The following is a 27317-nucleotide window of genomic DNA, read 5'->3' as shown; positions in this document are numbered from 1 at the left end:
GCAGGCTTCCAATAATAAATAGATTCCTTTACAAGCTCCAATTTCTATTATGTCTGAATCTCTTGAGTCATGACTCCATATGAACTTTTCTCTAATCGAAGGTTAAGTTTTTCACCAAAATAATATTTATATGAATGACTATTATTTACCTTTTCACTTGAATATTTCTGAGGATCATTTGTATCAATTTTCTGTTCTGATTCTGTATTGTGTTCACTTTCCTCATAAAAGTCCTCCTATGACTCATCTTCATTGTCATATTCATTCAACCATTGCAGAACGATATTCAGGCCACTAGTATGTTCAACTCAATATTTTGTAATTTCTGACGTGCCTCACTGAAAATAAGAAATGCTTTAAATTTAGAAAACAAAAGACACTGATTTTTCTAGTGGAGGGGGGAAGAAGAAGAAAAGAAAAAAAATGTACCTTGAAAAAGTGGTGATAGATGCTTAGTTTACAGATTAATAATATGTTAATAATATACTACAGCTCACTAAAAAAGAAATATGACATGAAGTATTTAAAACAGACATAATACAATCCATTAACCTAGAAGTAGAAAAAATGCACTGACAAAAAATGGTTATACTGCAATGTGTGTGGGCTACAGTTAAGCGATTTTATTTTCAAAGTTAACTCATTGAAGGTCAGACCTACACTGGCTTAAATCTCACCCACTACAGGAAGCTACTACATTTGACCATTTCTATGCATGTCTAGAGCAGGAAGGCAGTAATTAGTGTTCACGTGGGCTACACACTTGTAGTCTGCGGATGGTTAAGAACTCAATTTAACATGGACTTTATCATTTATCTTGTTTTCTTAAAATGCACACAATGAATCTTATTTAAAACAGCCATAGACAAACAAACTTCTTTTTTGTATTAAATTCCACATAATAATAATGCTATTATGCCAACATTAACACGGCAAACATATACATTAGGTCGGTGCATAAGTTTGTAGCATTTTTGTTTTGCATATTCGTGTTCTGGATGCTACAGGTTTATTTATTGACTGTAATTTTTTTATTTGTAGTTCACTGTTGCTATCTGAGTTAACATATTATCATTTTTTCATTTGGAGATAGTGACTGAAGCTGTAGATGCTGGAAAATGGAGTGCCAAGTGGAGAAATTGGAACATTTCCGACATATTCATCTGTTTGAGTTTAATCGAGGGGTGAGAGCAGTGGAGACAGCCAGAAACATTTGCTCCTTTTGTAGGGATAATGCCATTGGATAAAGCAAGTCAAGAAAATAGTTTTCTCCTTTTAAGGATGACGTTTTTGACATTAGTGACTGTTCATGTTCAGGAAGACCTTCGGGTTTTGATGAAGATCAAGTAAATGCATTAATCCTGCAACATTTATGTGCAATGGAGAATGTTAAAAAATTTGGTGTATGGGTACCACATGCATATCTCTGCCTCTTCATCGTCAGTTGGCTCATGAGCAACAACGACCATTCCTATTCTGAATCATTACTGGTGGGGTCTTTATGCTATCCTAAGGAAAAGAAAGGAATCGATGAGCCCAAACATAGCAGCAATTCCCCATACAAAGACCTGTGCTCAACCACAAAAGATAATGTTCTGCATCTGGTGGAACAGTGACAGTGCGGTGTACTACGAACTGCTTCCCCAATGTGTAATCATCACTACTGACATTTACTGTCAGCAGCTGAGATGTCTTGCAGATGCAGTCCGAGAACAACAACCAGGAAGACTGTGTGAAGTGATGGTACTCCACGAAATTCTTTTAATTTGTTTTTAAATGTTGGTTGGCTACCTGTCAGACTTTTGATGCTATTTGACAAGCGATCTCCTGGTGTTGTAGCTATTCACATTGCGATAGATTTTGAATTGGGATTGGTTATTAATAATAAATTTCATAACTGAATATCAACCCATTGTCAGAAAGGTTCCAAACAGGTTTTTTTAAAAATAGAAAATTGTGCTTACCAGAAATGATCCTAACCTCCCCCCCCCCCCCCCCCCCCCCCATCAAAGTGGTCACCTTGGTTGCCTACACACAATTGGCAATGTTTCTGGAGGTCTTGAAAGCAAGCAGGAAAACTTTCAGTTGCGGTTCTTGTAAGCTCATTTGTCACAGCTCATTGGATGTCTGTGATACCGCGATGAAACTTTCCTTTCAGTTGCCTTTTCATTCGCGGAAACAAGAAAAAGTCCCGAGGGAGCTCTGGTGAATGTGGGATGGCAATAACAGAATGTTTGATGAGATACTTGGTAACAGATAATGCATATGGGGGTTCTTGGATTGTCATGCCGTAAGAACCATTATTGCTTGTTGCAAGTGTTTCAAGACTTTGATGTAAAGAGCTTCGTTCACTGTTTGACCTGGAGGAACATACTCAAGCTGAACTAATCCTTTACTATCAAAGAATGCGATCAACATTGTCTTTGTTCTCGAATGTTGTAATTTGACTTTTTTTGAGGCTGGTGATCCAGGACTCCACCATTCAGCTCTTTGACACTTCACATGAGGGTCATACTGTTAGCACCAACTTTCATCCCCAGCAATAATTTTAATAGAAGTGTGGGATCACATCTGGCTCTATCCAGTAGTTTAACAGAAATTCTTCATCTTTCTTCTTTTGGTTTGTCTGTTAGTGTGTGTGGGACCAGTTTTGCATTCAGTTACCATTTCCCTAAATCTTGGTGTAAAATCTTATGACACACATCACAATTCAAATTAAGTTTTTTCTGATATTGCACCCTTAGTTACATGATGGCCTTCTTGCAGTAACTGCCTTATACGTTCCATGTTTGCACTGGTATGTGCTGTAGACAGGAGACCAGCTATGGGATCGTGTTACACTGAATCTCTGCCTTCACGAAACCGTTTGTGCCACCCGAAAAAACGACTTCTTGAAAGTGCTCCGCCTGTGTTTGCTTAATCATTGTCCATGTTTCACTAGGGGTTCGCCAAGTTTAACACAGAACTTAATGTTCACTCTTTGTTCAGAATCAGCAACCATTGTGTCACTGTAACTACTATGCCAAAACCCAAATGGTGTGTTATTAGGCAAAGTCCTGCCATCTAGTGAGTTTGTGTGTAAACATAGCCAAGGTCATTTCAAGGACACACATGTACCAGGTAACAAAAACAACATTTGAACCTTTTTAGTATAGCAGACTCAGAAATTGAAACAAATCTGTCCTGGAAATTTTCTCATGGAGTATATATTGCGAAGCTACTGCGACTATCATTCCTTCCTTAAATAAATGTCTGAAAGAAGATTTTGGAGGGCTTCAGCTATTATTCTGATTACACACTTTTGTGCAATGAATACTTTCTCCATTAATAACGAATTACCCCAAAATATGATGCCATATGAAAGTCGCGAATGAAAATACACAGAGTATGCTAATTTACTTGTATGTTTATCGCTCAAATTTGCAGTAACCCTAAAAGCATCAGTAGCTGTACTCAAAACGTTTTGGTGGATCACCAGTGTGTTTCTTCCATTCACTCTCACCAATGGACATACCCAAAAATTTGAAATATTCTCCCTTAGGTACAGGCTTCTGTTCAAACTATATATGTATTAATGGTGTACCATAAGACAGGAATGTTGTACATGTCACACCAATATTAAAGAAAGGCAGCAGGAGTATAACATCGATATGCAGCAGGATTTTGGGACACATATTATGTTTGAACATTGTGAATTACCTCGAAGAAAACAGTCTATTGACACACAATCAACACAGATTTAAAAAACATTGTCCTAAATGCATTCTCCGAAAATTATTTCGAGCAGTTAGTCCACGAACCCACGCGAATTGTAAATGGTTGCGAAAACACACTTGACCTCTTGGCCACAAACAATCCAGAGCTGATAGAGAGCATCATGACTGATACAGGGATTAGTGATCACAAGGTCATTGTAGCTAGGCTCAATACCATTTCTTCCAAATCCATCAGAAACAAACGCAAAATAATTTTATTTAAAAAAGCGGATAAAGTGCCACTAGAAGCCTTCCTAAAAGACAATTTCCATTCCTTCCGAACTGACTATGCGAATGTAGACGAGATGTGGCTCAAATTCAAAGATATAGTAGCAACAGCAATTAAGATATTCATACCTCATAAATTGGTAAGAGATGGAACGGATCCCCCGTGGTACACAAAAAAGGTCCGAACGCTGTTGCAGAGGCAACAGAAAAAGCATGCGAAGTTCAGAAGAACGCGAAATCCTGAAGATGGGCTAAAATTTACAGACGCACGAAATTTGGCACGTACTTCGATGCGAGATGCCTTTACTAGGTTCCACAACGAAACATTGTCTCGAAATTTGGTAGAAAATCCGAAGAAATTCTGGTCGTATGTAAAGTACACAAGCGGCAAGATGCAGTCAATACCTTCGCTGCGCAGTGCCGATGGTACTGTTATCGACAATTGTGCCGCTAAAGTGGAGTTATTGAACGCAGTTTTCCGAAATTCCTTCACCAGGGAAGACGAATGGAATATTCCAGAATTTGAAACACGAACATCTGCTAGCATGAGTTTCTTAGAAGTAGATACCTTAGGGGTTGCGAAGCAACTCAAATCGCTTGATACGGGCAAGTCTTCAGGTCCAGATTGTATACCGATTAGGTTCCTTTCAGATTACGCTGATACTATAGCTCCCTACTTAGCACTCATATACAACCGCTCGCTCACCGATAGATCTGTACCTACAGATTGGAAAATTGCGCAGGTCGCACCAGTGTTCAAGAAGGGTAGTAGGAGTAATCCATTTAACTACAGACCTATATCATTGACGTCGGTTTGCAGTAGGGTTTTGGAGCATATACTGTATTCAAACATTATGAATCACCTCGAAGGGAACGATCTATTGACACGTAATCAGCATGGCTTCAGAAAACATCGCTCTTGTGCAACGCAGCTAGCTCTTTATTCGCACGAAGTAATGGCCGCTATCGACAGGGGATCTCAAGTTGATTCCGTATTTCTAGATTTCCGGAAAGCTTTTGACACGGTTCCTCACAAGCGACTTCTAATCAAGCTGCGGAGCTATGGGGTATCGTCTCAGTTGTGCGACTGGATTCGTGATTTCCTGTCAGGAAGGTCGCAGTTCGTAGTAATAGACGGCAAATCATCGAGTAAAACTGAAGTGATATCAGGTGTTCCCCAGGGAAGCGTCCTGGGACCGCTACTGTTCCTGATCTATATAAATGACCTGGGTGACAATCTGAGCAGTTCTCTTAGACTGTTCGCAGATGATGCTGTAATTTACCGTCTAGTAAGGTTATCCGAAGACCAGTATCAGCTGCAAAGCGATTTAGAAAAGATTGCTGTATGGTGTGTCAGGTGGCAGTTGACGCTAAATAACGAAAAGTGTGAGATGATCCACATGAGTTCCAAAAGAAATCCGTTGGAATTCGATTACTCGATAAATAGTACAATTCTCAAGGCTGTCAATTCAACTAAGTACCTGGGTGTTAAAATTACGAACAACTTCAGTTGGAAGGACCACATAGATAATATTGTCGGGAAGGCGAGCCAAAGGTTGCGTTTCATTGGCAGGACACTTAGAAGATGCAACAAGTCCACTAAAGAGACAGCTTACACTACACTCGTTCGTCCTCTGTTAGAATATTGCTGCGCGGTGTGGGATCCTTACCAGGTGGGATTGACGGAGGACATCGAGAGGGTGCAAAGGGCAGCTCGTTTTGTATTATCGCGTTATAGGGGAGAGAGTGTGGCAGATATGATACACGAGTTGGGATGGAAGTCATTACAGCATAGACGTTTTTCGTCGCGGCGAGACCTTTTTACGAAATTTCAGTCACCAACTTTCTCTTCCGAATGCGAAAATATTTTGTTGAGCCCAACCTGCATAGGTAGGAATGATCATCAAAATAAAATAAGAGAAATCAGAGCTCGAACAGAAAGGTTTAGGTGTTCGTTTTTCCCGCTCGCTGTTCGGGAGTGGAATAGTAGAGAGATAGTATGATTGTGGTTCGATGAACCCTCTGCCAAGCACTTAAATGTGAATTGCAGAGTAGTCATGTAGATGTAGATGAACATTGTTCTTGTGAAACGCAACTAGCTCTTTGCTTGCCTGAAGTTTTGAGTGCTATTGACAAGGAATTTCAAATTGATTCCATATTTATGGATTTCCGGAAGACTTTTAACACTATACTACACAAGTGACTTGTAGTGAAATTGGGTGCTTATGGAATATCGCCTCAGTTATGTGACTGGATTCGTGATTTCCTGTCGGAGAGGTCACAATTTGCAGCTCACCAAGGTAGTGTTACAGGCCCTTTGCTGTTCCTTATCTACATAAACGATTTGGGAGACAATCTGAGCAGCCATCTTAGGTTGTTTGCAGTGACGCTGCCGTTTATCAACTAGTAAAGTCATTAGAAGATCAAAACAAATTGAAAAACGATTTAGAAAAGATATCTGTATGGTGTGAAAATTGGCAATTGACCCCAAATAACGAAAAGTGTGAGGTCATCCACATGGGTGCTAAAAGGAATCCGTTAAACTTCGGTCACACGATACATCAGTCAAATCTAAAGGCGGTAAATTCAACTAAATACCTAGGAATTACAATTATGAACAACTTAAATTGGAAAGAACACACAGAAAATGTGGGGAAGGCTAATCAAAGACTGTGTTTTATTGGCAGGACACTTAGGCGTGTTTAATTGAGGCAGAACCTTCTCATGAAATTTTAATCATGAACTTTCTCCTCCGAATGTGAAAATATTTTGTTGATGTCACCTGCATACGGAGAAATGATCACCTTAATAAAGGAAGGGAAATCAGAGCATGCATGGGAAGATCTAGGTATCAATTTTTTCCCCACACTATACGAGATTGGAATAATAGAGAATTGTAAAGTGGTTCGATGAACCCTCGGCCAGGCACTTAAATGTGATTTGCAGAGTATCCATGTAGATGTAGATGTGTTATTACATTTACAGTGCAGAACTGTATATACTGTGTTTTATCAAAGTTTAATGAGAGACTATTTGCAGAGAACAACTTAATAATTTTTTGAAAGATATAGATTTTCAAATCTATGGGGACCTTGTATCACTGGCATTATCTCATCTCACATCAGTTGTTGAGTTACACCAAACATCAAATACCAACATTGGAACAGTTTTCTACTCTCCTCATGTTATAAAGCAGTTGTTCAACCTTTGACTTACCTAGTGGTGTACTATTCCCAAATGGAGACGTTATTTGGATTAGATGCCTTCAAAATTTTAGGATTCTCTATTTCTGAAGAAGTGCATCTGGTATTGGATCAAATTCTGTACCAACAACTGGACACACTATACTCAGAATATTCCTCTGTGTTTTCAGAAAGTTTACTGTGTGCTACAAATTTCAATCACAATAAACCAATGGCATGCCCCAGTTTTTTTAAATACTCATCTAATTCCAATAGCTTTATCTGAGCGAGTCAAAGTAAACTAGATCACTTTATGTCTTTGGATGTTATCACACCTGTCTCCTATAGTAAATCATTACGCTGTTCGTAACTGTCGCAAAACTTAATGGTAACCTTCAGTTCTGTAGTGATTTTAAAAAGTCTGTAAATTCACAGTGTATTGACACCTATCCGTGAACTCCTCACGCTGTTTTCTGGGGGCCAATATTTTTCCAAAATGGAGATGTCAGAAGCCTATCTACAGCTGCCTGTGGATGATGATTCCAAACGTAACCTTGTAGGGAATACCCCTTTTTGAGTTATACCTGTACCAACGCCAGCCATTTGGCAGACCTAGCATTCCTGCCATCTTCCAATGATTTTTGGAACAACTCACAGCCTCCTTGCTGGGGGTGCATTAGCTATCTGGATGATATTGCAGTCTCTTGTTCTTCAACATATGAGCATTTGTGGAACATTTGTGCTTTGTTCACGATACTGCAGGCTGCCTCTTTCAAATTAACTTGGACAAATCACAATTTTTTCAGCTGTCTTATCATCTATCTCCATTCTGAAGTCTCATATGGTTGCCTCATGACTTTACATCAGTATGTCATTGCCATTATAGCTTTGCCATGACCTAGCAATGTCAAGAGTTGCAGGCCCTTCTTGGAAAGACTGCATAATACCACAAATTTCTTCTTGATGCAGCCACAGTGGTTCTTCCACTTCATGCTCTCTTATGAAAGATGTCCCATTTCACCAGTCGCCTCTTTAGGAGGACGCTTTTACCCTATTGAAGTTAAAATTACACTCAGCACCACACTTGGTTACTTTACAACCAAGGCAACATCTCTTTTTAGCCACAGAAGCCTCCAAATACTCTCTCAAGGCCGTTCTCATGCACAAATTTGCAGATGGTTCTGAATTTCCTATTGCATATGCTTCCAAAACTCTGTATCAGGTGCAACAGCAGTACTTACAGATAGAAAAAGAGGCCCTTGCTATTATGAACGCACTCAAAAAATTTAATGTTTTCCAATATGGTTCTAAATTTCATTTGATCATGGATCATAAACCTCTAGTTTCTCTTTGCCATCCTTCAGCATCTTTACCAAACAAAGCAGCCCGTCACCTGCAATGCTGGGGTCTGTTTTTGCCGTGCTTCATTTATGACCCACTGCCCAACACCCTAATGCACATGCTCTTTCTTGATTGCCAATTGAGACTGATCCAACACTTAATCAGGATGAACTGTTGTGTTTCCATTTAGACTTCCAAGACAAAAACATTGTGGATGGATTTTCCATCACCAATTCCTGAATTTCAGCAGCTGTCTCGGCCAATCCTGTCTTATGTCAGGTTTTTCAATTTGTCCACCAAAGCTGGCTGGATAAACCACTGGACCGAGCATCTGATCCCTCGCATAATTATTATGCTCTTCATCACCAGTGTTGAGATCCCATCCACATTGCAGCAGGACATCATCCACCTTCTCCACCTGGTGCATTTCTCATACAAACTTGCTAGCCTGCTGCCACGTTTTGGCTGGGCATCGACAATAAGATCACACGTGTTTGTCAGCCTGCCCACAGTGGGTCAACCATTAGGTGGCAGCATGGGTATCTCTTTCCCCATGATCCATGCCACCCCTGGGAGTGTACTCATGCTGAGTTTGTGGGCCCGTACCTTAACGCCTGTTGGCTTGTAGTGGTTGATGCTTTCTCAAAAGTCCCTTACGCGGTTCATTATGTGTCCATATCCACAGCGGCTATGGTCACGGCCCTCTGAAAGATTTTTTCCTTAGACGGATTGCTGCATACACCTTTGATGCATAACGGCCCATAGCTTTTTCTCAAGATTTTGGTACAAAGAGCAGCAACTGGTACGTTATAACCTCTCCTTTTCATCTCCAGTCCAATGATGAGGTGGAGCAACTCATCTGTACTTTCAAAACTGAGAAGAAAAAATATGTCACTCAGTCTTCTTCTGAGGAAGCTGTTGATAGGTTCTTGAGTTCATATAGGTTCACTTCAGGCAGCAACTGTAGCCCAGCAGAGCAGCTTCATGGCCACCAGCCATGTACACTACTCCATCTGCTTCAGCCGATGCCCAGCCACCCGCTGATGCCTACCTCACAGCAAATCTGTCTGGATTCCACTGTCTAGGCCAGAGGGTTTGGCCAGCGCTCTAAGTGGATACCAAAGATCATCCATTATGGTGAGGCCCACTGCCTCTGCATCATGTGCACCTCCAATGGCTTAGTGTCATGATACTACGACCAGCTCCATCTGTACATGACTAACCACAGACCGCTCTGCCCCTGCAGCCACCCCCACCATGTGGATTGGCACCTGCAGCAGGGTCCATGCCCTCTCTGGCTCTTGTGTCATCTTCGTTCTCGGTGCCGCCACCACCGGGCTAAGAAGTCATCGCCATGCCTCCTCCATCTCTGTAGCCCATTGCTGCTGCCTCCATCGCTAAGTGCCTGTCCAGATGTGGACATGGATACTACGCCTCCATTGCTGGTGTATCCTTATGGTCTCTTGTGGGGGGGGGGGGGGGGGGGGGGGGGGGTGAGCACTGCACCTGGCCACGCCCATGCCATTTCAGAGCATACTCTCCGGTGATGGCACGACATATTCTCCACAGCAAACACTTTTACCCAAGGGGGAAGGAGTGTTGTAAAGCTACAGTGACTCCTAACTCAAGCAGTGTCTCAGCGTATCCCTTCATGTGAAAGCATAATAATAGTTGGTTGGTGCGAATCCTTATGATGTGTTTCTACAACATTATAATAAAAACCAAATTCAATTTTCTTTATTTCACTACTACATACAATCCCATTTGCATTTATTTTAGGCTACATGAAATATAAGGTAATAAAGATTTCATCTTAACATATTTATTTTTTAAATACATAAAGTATAAAGCAATTTCTAAAATACATTACTTATTAATAGCACAAACAGATTTGTACATCATGTTATTTTGTCTGGCACAGTTACTACTTCCAGGAAGTAATATATGTTTAAATACTATCTCACACAATAAAATACTCTTTTACATCCGATTGCACTTAAAACACAGCCCATGAGACTATAATCTTCTATATATATATATATATATATGGACTAAAATAAAACTATCAGCAAGTGAAATTGCTGAAGTAACACTTTTACATAAAAACAAGTCAGATTATTTTCAGCGTAGTTCAATGGGCAGGAAAACACATTTGGACTGAAGGAAGTATATACTGCTAATGAAAAGAGCACTTTCAAAAGGAAAAACTTGCATAAGCTAATGTGTAAGCTTGACATAGCTTTCAAGGCACTGCCATCTTTTCACTCTCTCATTGCTCTTCCTCCAAAGCAAATGTGATGTTTTTAGTTTCATGATGTTTTAGGACTAAGACAGAGGTAGGTAGGATGTGACAAAGGATGAGTGAATGATAAAGTAGACTGTGGATTGTGCTATACTTGGTAGGAACATTATTATTATTATTTCTCATATACAAAACTTAAATACAAATGAAGATGAGGGATATTCTAACCATTACATAAAAATAGACATATGCATGAAATATTGTGAGAACTAACTCTGTAAAATTTCTTACCATATGATATAATTCATTTTCTTCCATATAACACATATTTACATGAATCAAATATTTTATCAGTGATAAAGAACAGCTACTGGGATCTTGTTGCAAATCACAGAGTAATATTATTGTAAATAAAATTTACTTTGTTTTTGTCCAGACGCACAAAAACATGTCACAGTATTCAGGATATATATAAGAAATGAGCAACTGCACGTAGAAATGGTACTTCTAGTAGTTTGAGATTTCTATCAGTACTGATACTTCTTTTTCATCAGCACTGACTCCAATATGTTCAACATTTCATTTTGTATTTTTAAGGATATGAGAATCATGAGAATTACATGCTGTAAGCAAGGACTTTACAACACAAGGTATATGTTCCAAGTGACGATGTAGTTCATCAGGGATGGGATCACTATGGTGATAGTGATTTGTTGTCCCATCTCTATTAGTGAACATCATCCCACTACTATTTGCATCAATAGTGAGTAATGTATGGTCCCTGAATGTGATTTGGATCTTTCCTGAAGAGAGCTGCAAAATAAAGATGTTCTCTCTTACAGTAGGAATAGTATATTTTACTGCAATAACATAATACAGTTATGAAGCAACAAACACTCAACTTTCCATACAAGAATACAAGTGAAACCTAAGATAACAACACATATCAACCACACAATTTTTGACATGTTACCAGTAAGAAAGAAAAAGAGAGAGAGAGAGAGAGAGAGAGAGAGAGAGAGAGAGAGAGAGAGAGAGAGAGAGTAGAAATGGAGAATAAGATCATTATGCAAATACCCAAACAGCACACACTTCATTATCTAACACTCCATAAACTCTGTATTGATTTTTAAATTTAAATTAAAAACTGAAGTTCCTTTCCGTCATTAATTTAAAATGACATACAATGAAACGCAAAATAACAATGGCCTCATAAAGAAAAATGTACATTATTAATTGAGTATTTTAAAACTTTTATACAGCATGAAATATGACAAGGTGGAACGTGTCCACTTGCTTTCATATTATTTCTAATACAAATGGTATTCATTTTCTTTTCTTATATTTGTACAATTATAGCTTGAAATGTCGACACTATTTTACAAGATGAGCTGTCCACATGTTATACTACTAAAAGGATAACTTAAATTTGTTGATTATCACAATACAAAAGTTCTTTGTTGGTATATTTTATTTTCAAGGACATATTAAACATTTAAGATTTCAAAATTTCAAACCCACAATTATGTTTCTTATTTTTATACAGGATGATTAAATAAGAAAGAACAGATTTCAATTGTTTATTACAGACAAACTATAAAACACAGAGGAAGAGTCAAAGTCCTGACACGGCTGCACTGTTGTTTATTTGTAGCAACCAGGTGAGTATACCACAAGAGAAATTATTTTATCTGCTGGAATTTGTGTGAAGTCAATTCATAGATGAAGTACACCATGCAGTCCAGCATTGATTCAGCAAGAAGCACCTCTACACAAGCAGAATTATGATTGGTATACAAAATTCTTGTAAGTTGATTGCATACGCAAAGGGAAGAGCATTGGTCGGCCATGCATGTCTGATGAAAATATTGAGCATAACTGAGACGTGTTTTCAAGGAGCCCTGAGAAGTCCAAAACATGGGCTGGCTACCAGACCTGACACCTTACAATTTTTTTTCTGTGGAGGTACATAAAAAGACAGTATTTGTCCCATCTACAACAACTAGTCTTTAAAGACTGAGAAATCAAACTGCTGAAGCTGTCGATTCAAAAAACAAGGACATTTTGATTTGTGTGTGGAATGAAATGGACTACTGTTTTGATGTTTTTCAAGCAATGCATGGCACGAATGTTTAGTGTATGATACAGTGCCTGTGTGAACATAAAACGTCTAACCTTCCTCTATCTGGTGACATGTGCAATGTGTTTCTACCTTTCATAATTTGTCTAACAAACAAGTGAAATCTGTTCTTTCTTTTTGAACCACCCTGTATTTAATTTTGGTCTTTTTTGTCTTCTACATCTTTTTTCAAAATTTTATAGTTTGAAATGTGCCACATTCAAACACATTTTCACAAATAACACAAGGTCCACAATTTGTAGAAATTAAAATTAGGAAATCTGGCATTATTCTTTTGTAACTGTGATTGTTCTTTTGCTAAAAGTATATATGATTACTGAGAAAACATGTTAATGAGAAATTTGAAATTAATATTTAGTTTCTGAAACAACTGTGGTGGGCTTTATTAGAAAATGTGGAATAAATTTGCCTAAAAAATCTGTCCATAAAAGTAAAACCCAACATTAACATTATTTAAAAAGTTAGACAGCAATGATTAAATAAAATGAACTTCATTTCTCAAATTGTAAAACAATAGTCAGCAATTTTTGCATTTATACCATTATTAAAAATGTAACTACTCTGGTTTTTAAGATTTTATGAATAATTTGTAGAATATTTTAGCAATTCTGCAAGAACTGTGGACAATGGCATACACAGTCTTGATCAGCTTTGCTAATGAGTCATTGCGAGTTGGTAACCAATACGCGAGTCATGGACAAGTCTCCATAAACTACATATTCATGATCAGTCATTGTTAGCTGTCAATCATATGAATGGGTTTTTGCCTCCCTGTATTTTTTAAAGAGTAATGAACCATGAGATCTACAATCTGAGCTTAATTTTAGAGTGGACTCTGAAAATGAATACGTATCGAGATTAATTTAAATATCTAAATTACTACCATTATCTACTACATCACTTAATATAGGTGGAAAGAGAACCTCAAACAAAGCAAGCAGTTAAGTAACATAACAATTGTCTAGAGATAAATGGCAGTATTATAATACAGTTCTCCAATGACACTTAACAGATGAATAACACATCCCGTAAGAATCTTGACAGAGGACAGAACAATAAATTCTGAAAGAAGTCTGTTTTAAATGATATATTCACTCTACACTCACATGTAGAAAAAACAAATTCAATCATGTGATGGCATACTGTATCTACCCAAGACCTAGTTCTTTAACTACTTATACTGTTGGGTATTGAAATTCATGGAGACGAAGTAAAAACTTTGAGGTTCGCCGATGACATTGTAATTCTGTCAGAGACGGCAAAGGACTTGGAAGAGCAGTTGAACGGAATGGACAGTGTCTTGAAAGGAGGATATAAGATGAACATTAACAAAAGCAAAACGAGGATAATGGAATGTAGTCAAATTAAATCGGGTGATGCTGAGGGAATTAGACTAGGAAATGAGACACTTAAAGTAGTAAAGGAGTTTTGCTATTTAGGAAGTAAAATAACTGATGATGGTCGAAGTAGAGAGGATATAAAATGTAGACTGGCAATGGCAAGGAAAGCGTTTCTGAAGAAGAGAAATTTGTTAACATCGAATATAGATTTATGTATCAGGAAGTCGTTTCTGAAAGTATTTGTTTGGAGTGTAGCCATGTATGGAAGTGAAACATGGACGATAACTAGTTTGGACAAGAAGAGAATAGAAGCTTTCGAAATGTGGTGCTACAGAAGAATACTGAAGGTAAGGTGGATAGAGCACGTAACTAATGAGGAGGTATTGAATAGGATTGGGGAGAAGAGAAGTTTGTGGCACAACTTGACTAGAAGAAGGGATCGGTTGGTAGGACATGTTTTGAGGCATCAAGGGATCACAAATTTAGCATTGGAGGGCAGCGTGGAGGGTAAAAATCGTAGAGGGAGACCGAGAGATGAGTACACTAAGCAGATTCAGAAGGATGTAGGTTGCAGTAGATACTGGGAGATGAAGCAGCTTGCACAGGATAGAGTAGCATGGAGAGCTGCATCAAACCAGTCTCAGGACTGAAGACAACAACAACAACAACTGTTGGGTATTACAGTGTTGACAATGTGTGGCTTTTCATTCATATGAGGTGATCAGTGCAGGGAAAATATAATGAGAGGAAGAATATTGCCACATGGAATCTGGAATCAAGTGCCAGTTACAAGAGCATGGTCATCTTTATCAATCACACACTGGACTAAATTGCCTGACTCCACAGAGGGTATTGCTATTTGTACAAATATAGAATGTCCCAGTACATTGGAATATTTCATAAATAAGAATGTCCTAAAACTTTCCAGGAATCACAAATGCCACATGATAAATAACTGCAGATGGTGGAAATTGAAACAGTAACTGACATGTAGTCAACCAGTGCCTGTAACTGTTATATCACAGTACATGACGCATAGCATGCGGGATCCCCCTCCTTGCGAAACAGTGACCTGCTGTTCCAGACTGGACTACAGGTTCCTGTATCTGGATCTAATCTGCAGTTCTTCATATCATGACACTGATGTATCTTTGTGTGCTGATCGTGTTTTATGTCCTCATAGTCACTGTGAAGTTCAAGTGGAGTTACTTCCCTCACAGTATTGCAATCACCACATGAGTCTTCTTGCTTCTTGTACTGGAAGCCTTATCATTGACCTGGGGTTCAGAATTACAATAGGACCTGCAAAGGATATGGATGACATCTCTGTTCTTTAATTTCCTCAGTGTAGCATCATCCTCCTTGGTGATATCTGAGAAGCATTTACAAGGTGGGAAAAACAAAACTGGCGCAGAAAAAAATTATAAGACTGAAGTGGAACTGACTCTTGTTAATAAAAGAAGAACTGCTAATCACAGAACACACTGGAAACTTCCATGTGTTGACTTCTGACACTGGTTTCTGAATGAAGCAGAATGAGGAGTTTTGGATTCTCAGTTTTTCATATCTTCAGATGAGGTATGGTTAAACCAATCAGGGTTTGTGAATCCAGAGAACAAGTGACATAATGCATTAGGAAATCCCCATCAGTACTCTGCAGGGCCATTTTATAATCTCAAGATTGGTATATAATTTCAAGATTGCTGTATAATCTCTCAAGATTGGCGTTTGGTGCACAGTGTCTGGTGTCTGCATTGTGACATTGTTCTTTCACCAAATAATTAATGCTAATGGGTACGTCTGGAAACTGTTTAGTCCATATGTGGATCAACTCACAGAAGATGAATGACTGTATGGATATTTTTGGCAATGACAGAACAACAGCACACACCAGCTTGACAACATTGTCACATGTGCATGATGTGTTCAGTGAGGTGAGGACAATCTCCAGAGGTACTGCACTCATCCGGCCATCTCGACTGCCTGATTTATCTCCCTGTCATTTTTACCTGTGGAGAAAATTGAAGAGTCGAGTGTACTTAAATAAACCTCACACACTGCAAGTTCTATTGCAGGACACTGAAAACGATATTGCTGCTATCCCTAAGGCAGAGCTGTTATGCATGTCACAGTTTGATAAATCAAGCAAAGTGTGGCATCAAAGTCAATAGTGGCCACTTACAGCATCTTCTGTGATGTTCATTTACAAGGGTCAATCCTGCTCTAGTGATACTGTGAATATTTCCTGGGCCAGTTTTACTTTGTCCACCTTGTATGATTCAGTTAAGGGCCAATGTAGCACCTTAATAGCTTTTATGATAGCCTGGCCCTGTGCATCGGTGTAAAAATCTGTACACGGTCACATGGATTGTAGTTCAAATGACAGTGTTTGCTGTCACATCCTCACCATGGGTGTCCAAGGTCTTTATATATGCTAACTGTCTTGCTTGTTCAGTTCTAGTGACAAACTGTTTGATGTACTTATCCTGAGCATCATTACATTAAAATAGAAAGAAACTATTCATCATATTTAATCTTCTCATCTGTGGATGAGGAAACATAAAGAGTGACACCTATAGTATTTTACACTGTAGTATTCCAGTGTCTCTGTTCTACATCAACCTCCTCTCAGAGCATACCTACCAACTTCTTATTAAAATTTTCCATGTGGCCATTTAGCTGCAGGTGGTAGGCAATTGATATCCTATGAATATTAATACTGAATTGTAAAATTTCATCTGAAACCAGTCTTGACTGAATCACTTTTTCATGATCAGAGATCATTACATGTGGAGCTCTATCTTCAAAATTACTTCTACTAGAAACCAGGCAATTATCAGAGAGTCACCTGTCAGTAAAGCCTTGGTGAGAGCAGGGCACATGAGATAATAGAGCATGCTACTATCTATTTATTCTCATTTGTCGGCTTTGGAAACTTCCCCAAGAGGTCAATTCCACTCTGGTGAAATAGAGCAATTGCAGGAAGAATTTATACCATATGACTTGAGGGGGGGGGGGGGGGAAGGGTACGTATATGCTGCATCATAGCTTGGACCTCGCTGCAGCTGCTGGTACATCGCACCTTGCTGGGAGCCTTGGTGCATTTAAACTGTACCCTCATTGCTGGCACATCTCTTTACTTGCAGCCGGGAATAGTCAATCCTGCAGCTGTTCATAACTAGCAGTGTGCATTTACCTGTTGTGGTGTGAAGCATAAAAGATATTCCATGCAGTATCTGATGACAGTGATAGTGATTCTTTTGCTGTAATTTTGGTTATTGCCGAGGAGAATAAAAAGAGGAAGTATGGAGTGCATCCTATGAATGCAGAACGTCGTAAGTATGGGTCCTTTCACCAGTTCTATTGAAAGCTCAAAAAGTATCCAGAGCACTTCTTCAGGCAGTTGCGAATGTCGCAACCCAGTTTTCAATATATCTTAAATATTATTGAGGACCAGAAATGGCTAAACAGATGAAAAATCAGACCAACAATGGTACTGCAATTTCTGTGAAGGAGCGACTGGTGCTGAATCTGTGGTAATACTTTGTCACTTTTTATTTAATTCTACTTTATGTATCACATCTAGCATCTGTCACATGTAGCCCATTTCCTTAAAGTAAATACATTGTCAGGTAAAACTGTGGTACTAACTTCAAACACGTTAAACCTAATGGTTAATGACAGATCCTATTTAATATTTTTCTGTTAGATGACTGTAAATTACAAGGTTTTCTGATAGTTTTATTTTAATCAGCAACAAAAAAATTATTTGATCCCTTTTTTTAAGCACAACTCTAATGTGGATCTGTGATATTTACAAAACTTGCTTCAGTCTCCCCTGGGCAATAATCATCTCTACCACCAGGTATGTCAATTGTGACATCTGAGTGTAAAGTATATACATTAAAAGCTGTAGAGTGTTTGTCATGTTGCTGGATTCATGGTGGCTACTAATGGTTAATGTGGATCTACTGAAACCTGTGCGAATTGGGGCATAGCATGTGTGTTTGCACAAGAAGGTCAGTGGCCAAGTAGTCATACTGTAACTATCTATGAAGGTAGTATCTGTTCCCAAAAGAACAGATACCATTAGTAGATTAATCTGCCACGAGTAATGAGTGTGATGGGCAAACATCGATAAGGTGCACTACGAATGTAGTGATGTGGACATGTTAGAAATGTTGGTCTCATGGGGAGCGTGCAGGGATAAGTCCCTGCAGGCGCACCATCCTCTGTGCCCTCGGTGGCTCAGATGGATAGAGCGTATGTCATGTAAGCAGGAGATCCCAGGTTCGAGTCCCAGTTGGGGCATGCATTTTCAACATGTCCCCAGCGTTGTATTTCAATGCCTGTTTGCAGCCAGGGTGTCGATTTAATTATAATTTCATTCTAGAGAAGCTGCATGGTCATTGATGGTATCTGTCCTTTCGGGAACAGATACTAGTTTCATATATAGTTAAAATATGGCTACCCGGCCACTGTCCTCCTTGTGCGAACGCACACGCTATGCTCCAACTTGTATGGGACTTGGTAGGTTAATCTGCCACGAATAATGAGTGTGATGGGCAAACATCTATAAGGTGCACTACGAATGTAGTGGTGTGGACATGTTGGGAATGTGGGTCTCACAGGGAGTGCGTAAGGGATAAGTCCCTGCAGGTGCACCATCCTCTGTGCCCTGGGTGGCTCAGATGGATAGAGCATCTGCCATGTAAGCAGGAGATCCTGGGTTCGATTCCCAGTCGGGGAACACATTTTCAACATGTCCCTAACGTTATATATCAACGCCTGTTTGCAGCTACGGTGTCAATTTAATTATCATTTCATTCTGTCAGAATTCTGACTTAAAGAAACAGATGGGTAAACTTTTTCGTAGATCTAATGGAACTTTAATGACAGTGGGGATGCCACATCATAAAGCAGAGTTTTTGGTGGATTAAGGAAAGGGCCAACACAAAGGACTTTACAAAATTGATACATTAAAGAAATTCATATAACCTCAGGAGAATGTGACCCTTTGAAGAGGAACTGAATTCCCTACGACAGCTACTATACATATATCAAGTTCAGCAGTAGAAATAACAAGACAATGAGTGTGTAATTGCTACACAGAGCAAAGGAATAAATCTTATAAAACATTAAGCACAAAAATACAAATTACTTACAAGGACTACATTGTGTAATCATGTGAATACATACATATGATTCACACGATAGTATGTGATTGATAGTGATGTTAAGATGCCTGACTACCAATAACTGATGTGTGACTACCACATCTCTAGTTAGTTAGTTAGTTAGTTAGTTATATTACTTGTACCATGGATCATGAACACGATTCTTTCGTAATGATGTGGAACGTGTCAAAGTACACAAGATTCATTTATCCCAAATAATCATTGTTAGTCTTATATACGGTACAATTTTAATGCTTACTGTATTTCTTTGGCCTATGTCTAAAAATTCATCTATGGAGTAGAAGGAGTTGTCATTCAGGAATTCCCTTAACTTACTTTTGAATGCCGATTGGTTGTCTGTCAGACTTTTGATATTGTTTGGCAATTGACCAAAAATCTTTGTGGCAGTATAATTCACCCCCTTTCGTGCCAATGTCAAATTCAATGAACGGTAGTGAAGGTAACCCTGTCTCCTAGTATTGTAGCTGTGGACTGTGCTATTAATTCTGAAGTGATCTGGGTTACTAACAACAAATTTCATTAGGCTGTATATATATTGTGAAGCTACTGGCAATATCCCTAATTCTTTAAATAATTGTCTACAAGATGATCTTGGATGAGCCCCAGACATTATTCTGATAACACGTTTTTGTGCAATAAATACCTTCTTTCTTAGTGATGAATTGCCCCAAAAGATGATTCCATAAGAAAGCAACGAATGAAAATATGCATGGTAAGCTAACTTACTGATGTGCTTGTCTCCAAAATTTGCAATGACACTAATAGCATAGGTAGCTGAGCTCAACCGTTTCAGTAGATTGTCAATGTGTGTCTTCCAGTTTAAATTCTGATCAATACAGACACCCAGAAATTTTGAACAATCTGCTTTAGCTAAAGATTTTCCCCTACACTCTATATTTATTTCCGGTGTTATGCCTTTCCCTGTACTGAACTGTATGTACAGTGTTTTTTCAAAGTTCAATGAAAGTCCATTTGCGGAAAACCACCTAATAACTCTTTGAAAAACATTATTTGCATTTTCCTCAGCTGATTCTTGCTTTTTAGGCTTGATTACAATACTTGTGTCATCTGCAAAGAGAACCAAGTTTGCATCTTCATGAATATAATTAGGCAAGTCATTAACATATATTAAAAACAATAAAGGCCCCAAGACAGAACCCTGTGGTACCCCATTCTTGATACATCCCCAGTCTGAATAATCTGATGCCCTTTGTGTACTATGTGGGTTTACTGTTTCAACCTTCTGCATTCTACCAGTTAAATATGAAGTGAACCATCTGTGTACTGAACCATTCATTCCATAGTACTTCAGCTTACCTAAGAGGATTTCATGATCCACACAATCAAAAGCCTTAGAGAGATCACAGAAAATCCCAATTGGTGATGTTCTACTATCCAGAGCATTTAAAATTTGATCAGTGACAGCGTGTATAGCAGTATCCGTTGAAACACCTTTCTGAAAACCGAACTGACATTTTGTTAAAACGTTATTCCCACTAATGTGTAAAGTTACTCTTGAGTACATTACTTTTTCAAACACTTTTGAGAAGGATGTCAGAAATGAAATAGGACAATAATTGTCGACGTCTGTCTTGTCACCTTTTTTATAGAAGGGTTTAACTATGGCATATTTCAATCTGTCAGGAAATATTCCCTGATTCAATGAGCTATTACATATGTGGCTAAGAACTCGACTTATCAGGTGTGGACAAGATTTTAGTATTCTATGGGAGATACCATCAGTTCCATGTGAGTTTTTATTCTTAAGTGAATTTATTATTTTCTTAATTTCAGACGGTGAGGTGGGTAGGATTTCAATTTCATTTGTTTGCACCGGGAATGCCTCTTTCATATAGAGTTCTGCCCTATCTGGTGAGCAGCTGGTGCCTATATTTTCCACTACATTTATAAAATGATTATTAAAAATATTTTCAACCTGTGATTTTTCATTTATAAGCTTTTCATTGTGCTTAACAGTAATACTGTTGTCCTGTGACCTTGGTTGCCCTGTTTCCCTTTTAACTATATTCCATATTGTTTTAACTTTGTCATCAGAGGTGCTAATCTCAGACTTGATACACATACTTCTGGATTTTTTTATAACTTTCCTTAGTATATTACAATATTTCTTATAATGGTTGAGCTTTTCTTCATCTCGACTTATTCTAGTGTCTTGGTATAGTTCCCATTTCCGGCTACAAGAAATTTTAATCCCTTTAGTCAGCCATGGTTTTTTATCAAGTTTATTTGAATTATGATTGACTAATTTCTTAGGAAAACTATTTTCAAATATACCCACAAGTTTATCATGGAATAAGTTAAATTTAACATTTGCATCAGGTTCCCGATAAACATCCTCCCAGTCTACCCTTTTCAAGCTTTCCTTAAATTGTTGAATTGTTATATGGTTAATTGGGCGTATTATTTTGTTTGTTTTTTTCACATTACTGTATGGAGCAAAGTCATGAATTGAAAGTAGCTGTGTATCGTGATCAGAAAGCCCGTTCTTAATAGGATAGGTGCTTACTTCTTTTAATTTATCTTGGTCTATGAAAATGTTATCTATCAGGGTGCTACTGTCTTCTACAATACGAGTAGGAAAATCAATGACTGATTTCAGATTGTAAGAGCAAAGTAATAGTTCAAGGTCGTTCTTCTTGCTTGAGTGTTTAAGAAAATCTACGTTAAAATCTCCACAAATGATAATGTGTTTTCCCTTTTCTGACAGATAACACAGCAAGAGATCTAGGTTTTTAAGAAACATTTGAAAATTTCCAAGTGGGGTCCTATACACAGTCACAATTATGAATTTACCACTGTCCAATTTAAGCTCACAAGCGCATACTTCAATGTGCTGTTCTACACAGAATTTTGTGGTTTCTATGTTTTTAAAACTATGTTCCCCCTTAACATAAATGGCAGCTCCTCCTTTCTCCATATTGTCTCTACAAAAATAAGTTGCTAGTTTATACCCATTAATATTTACATTTTCCATTTGTGTAGTTATATGATGTTCAGACAGGCACAGTACATCAACTTCTGTTGTATTTTTAATATTCTCAAAACAAATTATTAGTTCGTCTATTTTGTTCCTTAATCCCCTGATATTTTGGTGAAATATATTAACACAACTGTTTCCTCTACCTTTATTTGAACCATTTATTTTTTTACCTTTAAGAGCTGCCTGTCTGGACATCTTGTTCAACCTATAGAGTATGAATAGGGGAGTGTTAAGATCTATTTCTGGGGCCTTATCAGTGAAACCCTGACAAGTCAGTTCTGTATGGCACACTTATCACTCTTTGTCCTCCAGTGTCACATTGAAATACTCATCAGGTAGATGACATTGGGGTTGGAGGTGGGCAGGAAATCAAGTCTTTGGAGTCTATTGTCTTTCTTTCTTCGATCTGAACATGCGTATTGTTTTTCTTTCCCTATCTCTCATCTGATAGGAGTACCAACACTATTCTCCCTCTTTCCAGATGCATATGTTTTTTTTTTTTTTTTTTTTTTTTTTTTTTTTTTTTTTTTTTTTTTTTTTTTTGCAGTAACCCTTCCTTTATCCATACCACATAGTGGCTATTGCAACCTATTTTCACAGGAGGAAGTCGGAGTCGTTTGGTATCACACACATAATGCATGGTCATGGACAGATGACACAGACCATTAGAGTTAATTCAATCGTACCTAAGGCACATGTTAGGAATGGCACATTATTGGGTGGGAGGGGGGGAATAAGAATAGTATGTGTGACCCTGGAAAGGATATTATGATGTCCTAAAATGTAAATACACAAGGTAAGGTACATATGACAGAGGTATATGGCAATTGTTGTTGCTTGCTTAATACAAGAATGGCTAATGCTTCAAAAAGAAAAACACAAGAAGATTATTTGGAATTACTTATGTACTTACTTCTTGACTGTGGGATACTAATCATCTGTCTGACAATGAGTTTGGTTATTAAGATATCAAATGTGAATGTTTAATTGATATGCTGAAAAGTGTTATGGGGACTGTTAAATACAAAAGGATTTTGAAAAGAAGTCGTTACGTGATTTCATAGCTAGTGAGAAGCAAATGTAATCTTCCGTTATAATAGCGCTTTCCTGCAACTGGTGACGAAGTTCAATGCAGATACGAGTGGCACTACATAGCAGGACAAACAACTTCAAAAAATGACACGAGTGTAGAAAGGGAAATCTTAATGATAAAGGTAATTACAAACATACAAACACATGACTGGCAGATCACATTCACGGAATTGGTACCCTGGTTAAGAACTCTCCAGCAGTCAATACCAGCGTAGCATTTCACAATACAGCAGACTTGGCAAAAAATTCACAGTTGAAAGAAATCAATTATGTAAATTCAAGAATAGTTTCACATCTTGAATCTAAAAAAAGGATGAATAAACCCATAGTGTATGGAGTACCAACATGAAAGCTGAAAACTTGTCTCTGCAACCAATCAAAATTGGATGCATGTTATGTGGAATGTTTTATTCAAATTAGTTTATAGTACCACATTCTGAAATACTTACTATTCCTTGTGAACACTACAGTCAATTTCTCTCTCTCTCTCCCCCCCCCCCCTCTCTCTTGCAGGTGTGTGTGTGTGTGTGTGTGTGTGTGTGTGTGTGTGTGTGTGTGTGTGTGTGTGTGTGTGTGCGCGCGCGCGCGCGCGCGCATGCAATGGCACACATTTGCACATAACTGATAGCAGGAAAAACAATGCAAGCCAAGAACTGAGGTACAGGGATATTCCTACTACTGTTAGAGAATGAGGTGCTGTTCATGGGTTTGAGGGATTCTATGACAAGATATTAGAAAAGGGACATCATGAGATTAATCGGGTGAAAGAATTCTCAGAATGTGCAACATATTAGCAGGTCACCATCACCGATGTCATCATCTACATCTACCCTTCTACTCTGCATACAACTTTGAAGTGAATGGCAGAGAGTACGTCTCACTGTACCACTTATTAGGACTTTTTGATGGGGCTCATCAACAATTGTTGAAGATCTAAGTCTCCTCCAATGATGACAGTATGATTGGGGAACTTACCTACTAGTAAACTTAGGTTTTCTCTCAAGATTTCAGTTACATCTGGAAGTCATTCTGGTGGTTGATAGAAGGATCTGATTATAAGTTAATGCTCATCTTTGGTATTGAGTCTTGTCCTGACAATTTCGCATGCAGTTTCAATTTACATCTCTATCTTGATGGATTTTAGTTTCTTGTCAACAGTGAGAAATACCTTTTACCTTTCGACACATGCTTAAATTTACAGCAAATAATTCACTGCTATCAATTTTGGGCCTTGGGCAGTTTTCTGTACATAGTATAATGTGAGCTGCACAGCATTTCAGGAGTGCTTAAAATTTTTTGACACTTTATTGGCATTTCTTCAGCAGTTAAACACTACGATTTTAATACTGGATCTTATGCTGTCACCTTTGGGTCACCTACAGCTATCGTTATCTGGACTGGATGGCAAGCTGCCTACTCTAAAAACCCTGTGTGCACCCTACACACAGCCAGCTACCTAGGTAGAAGCATCTGAGTGTAAAATTGCACATATGACCTGTTTAGAGGGACCATGGTGCAAGTTGAGGAAGTCACAGCCTAGATTGTCACAGAACATCCAAAGACTGTGGCTCAATCCTTCCACTTGTCTTACAACTAGGAGGCCACGATCAGTACTGAGGCTATGCTGCAAATTGTGACCTTCACCTTTTCTACGAAGTATGATCCAGACGATAAGCATCAATGGTTCCAAAGTGCGTCAAAATCTGCAATTGGTTGCACCTTGTTCCCTCAATTGCCAGCAGATTAACCTCTTCAACATGCTGAATGAGTCCCCGAATCATACTCACTGAGTGCACCAATTTCCTTATCACTATGCACTGTATGTTTGAATTGTCGACACTTAATAGACTCCAACCATTGTCATTTGCTCTCTCTTTATACAGCACACAACAAGTTTCCCAACAGGTGGACACTTCCAGGTTTAGTTTTGGTTACAGTGAAAGACAGCACCTCGAACTTGTTCATTATGAGGACTGGTATAGCACACTGAGTTCTTTCTGGTCCTGTTTCCCTTGTACAGGGTGCCTTGACCTACTACTGATCTGCCACTCAGTCAAGTGGATGAATAGTGACAGATCCTGTACTTCCTCTAGTAGAGACAAGATCCACAGGAGAGGATAGTTGTTGAGGAACTTTGGTATCTCTAGTACACGAGTCTCAAGATCTCTCCCAACACACCAATTTGCAGCAACTCCCAATCATTTGACAATAAACAGGGTGACTTCCAACTGCTTTAAATGTAAACTAAGTCATACCATGTCCGAGAACAATGTTCATGGTGGTATTGCGTTGTGGCTCGTGCTACGTTTTACAGAATAGTAGATATGTTAAGCCAAAAGTATTAATAATTCCCTTTAAGAACTGGAGCATTTAGTACAATGAATGGGGTTAGTTCTCACAAGTATAGGTTTGCAAGGGTTTTAAAATTCTAAAAACTATACCTATTTTTTCATGTAGTTATACAATAAAATTATGGAATGATTGTTTTTGAAAGACAATTCTGTTAACAAAAAGTATCTAAAAAGTACAAATTATGTTTACAATTGACAATATAGTACAAGTTTTTTTGCGGCACTTGAGTCTGGCACACATGGCCTCACACAAAGGATAATTTGGGAGTTGGCTTGTATAAGGAGCAGGCTACTCAAATGTGAAAGAAAATAATAATAATAATAATGGCCAAGTGCATGTAGTATTCAGGCACTGAGGTTACATATGAACTTAATTACGTAAGTTCATGTAACCTAGGAATCGAGAATCTTGACCATTTTTGCCTGTTATTGACGTTGATTCTGGCACAGTATCAGTTCCAGGATTTTCAAGAATGTTTCAAAGTCAGTAATATAAATGTGACTTCAAGTCTTGCAGGAGGCAGGAAGCCATTATTATAACAATCGTTAGTTCTCCATTTAGGTGACTGTGTCACAATGGTAAAAGTCAAATATCAAGCACAGAATGGCTTTATTGCTCATATGACATGCTTTGGAATTTATTCACCATCAAATATCCAGCAGCCACTATTGCATGTAGATGTGGAATTTTAAGTTGTATGTTAAAGAAACACTTAAGACTAGCCTGCAAATATTTGTTTCAAATGCAACTTGAAACGCCATATCTATGTGCAGTAATGACTTCTGGATATCTGACAATGGATAAATTTCAAAATGCGACATAGGACCAATAAAGTTATTCGTTGCCTGGTGTTTAACTTTTACCATTGCGACTCAGTCAGCCTGAACTGAGAACTACTGATTGTTTTAATTTCAAGTTCCACATTGGGTCATAAATGACAAAAAAAATATTTTTTTGGGTGATATAATTACAAATTTACCTATTTCAGATTTTCCTACCCATTCCTAAGAAAAAGGAGTTCTAACAGACGGACAAAAATAACCAGAGCCACTTCCTCATCCCTCAAACCCAGAACCTCTCACAGAACCACCCCAAAAGTGCCCCACTTGTGATAGGATACTTCCCGGGACTGGATCAGACTCTGAATATGGCTCTCCAGCAGGGATACGACTTCCTAAAATCCTGCCCCGAAATGAGATCCATCCTTCATGAAATCCTCCCCACTCCACCAAGAGTGTCTTTCCATCGTCCACCTAACTTTCTTAACCTCTTGGTTCATCCCTATGAAATCCCCAAACCACCTTCCCTACCCTCTGGCTCTTACCCTTGTAACCGCCCCCAGTGTAAAACCTGTCCTATGCACCCTCCCACCACCACCTACTCCAGTCCTGTAACCCGGAAGGTGTACACGATCAAAGGCAGAGCCACGTGTTAAAGCACGCACGT

At 38.5% G+C, this 27317-nt stretch overlaps 1 protein-coding gene across 1 annotated transcript in view; it reads right to left on the bottom strand.

Annotated features, from left to right (window-relative positions):
• Window positions 1–10312: 10312 nt before the first annotated feature.
• The window catches only part of LOC126355013 (serine/threonine-protein kinase PLK4), a 237555-nt gene continuing 220550 nt past the window's right edge, over window positions 10313–27317 (bottom strand). Inside the window, exon 15 of the mRNA XM_050005153.1 lies at window positions 10313–11561. Coding sequence (XP_049861110.1) covers window positions 11328–11561 — 234 coding nt within the window. The 3' untranslated portion in view covers window positions 10313–11327. The remainder of the gene's footprint in view (window positions 11562–27317) is intronic.

The sequence above is a fragment of the Schistocerca gregaria genome, chromosome 3 (assembly GCF_023897955.1).
Source record: "Schistocerca gregaria isolate iqSchGreg1 chromosome 3, iqSchGreg1.2, whole genome shotgun sequence".
Classification (NCBI taxonomy): Eukaryota; Metazoa; Arthropoda; class Insecta; order Orthoptera; family Acrididae; genus Schistocerca; species Schistocerca gregaria.
This window is presented reverse-complemented; position numbering and strand designations above follow the sequence as displayed.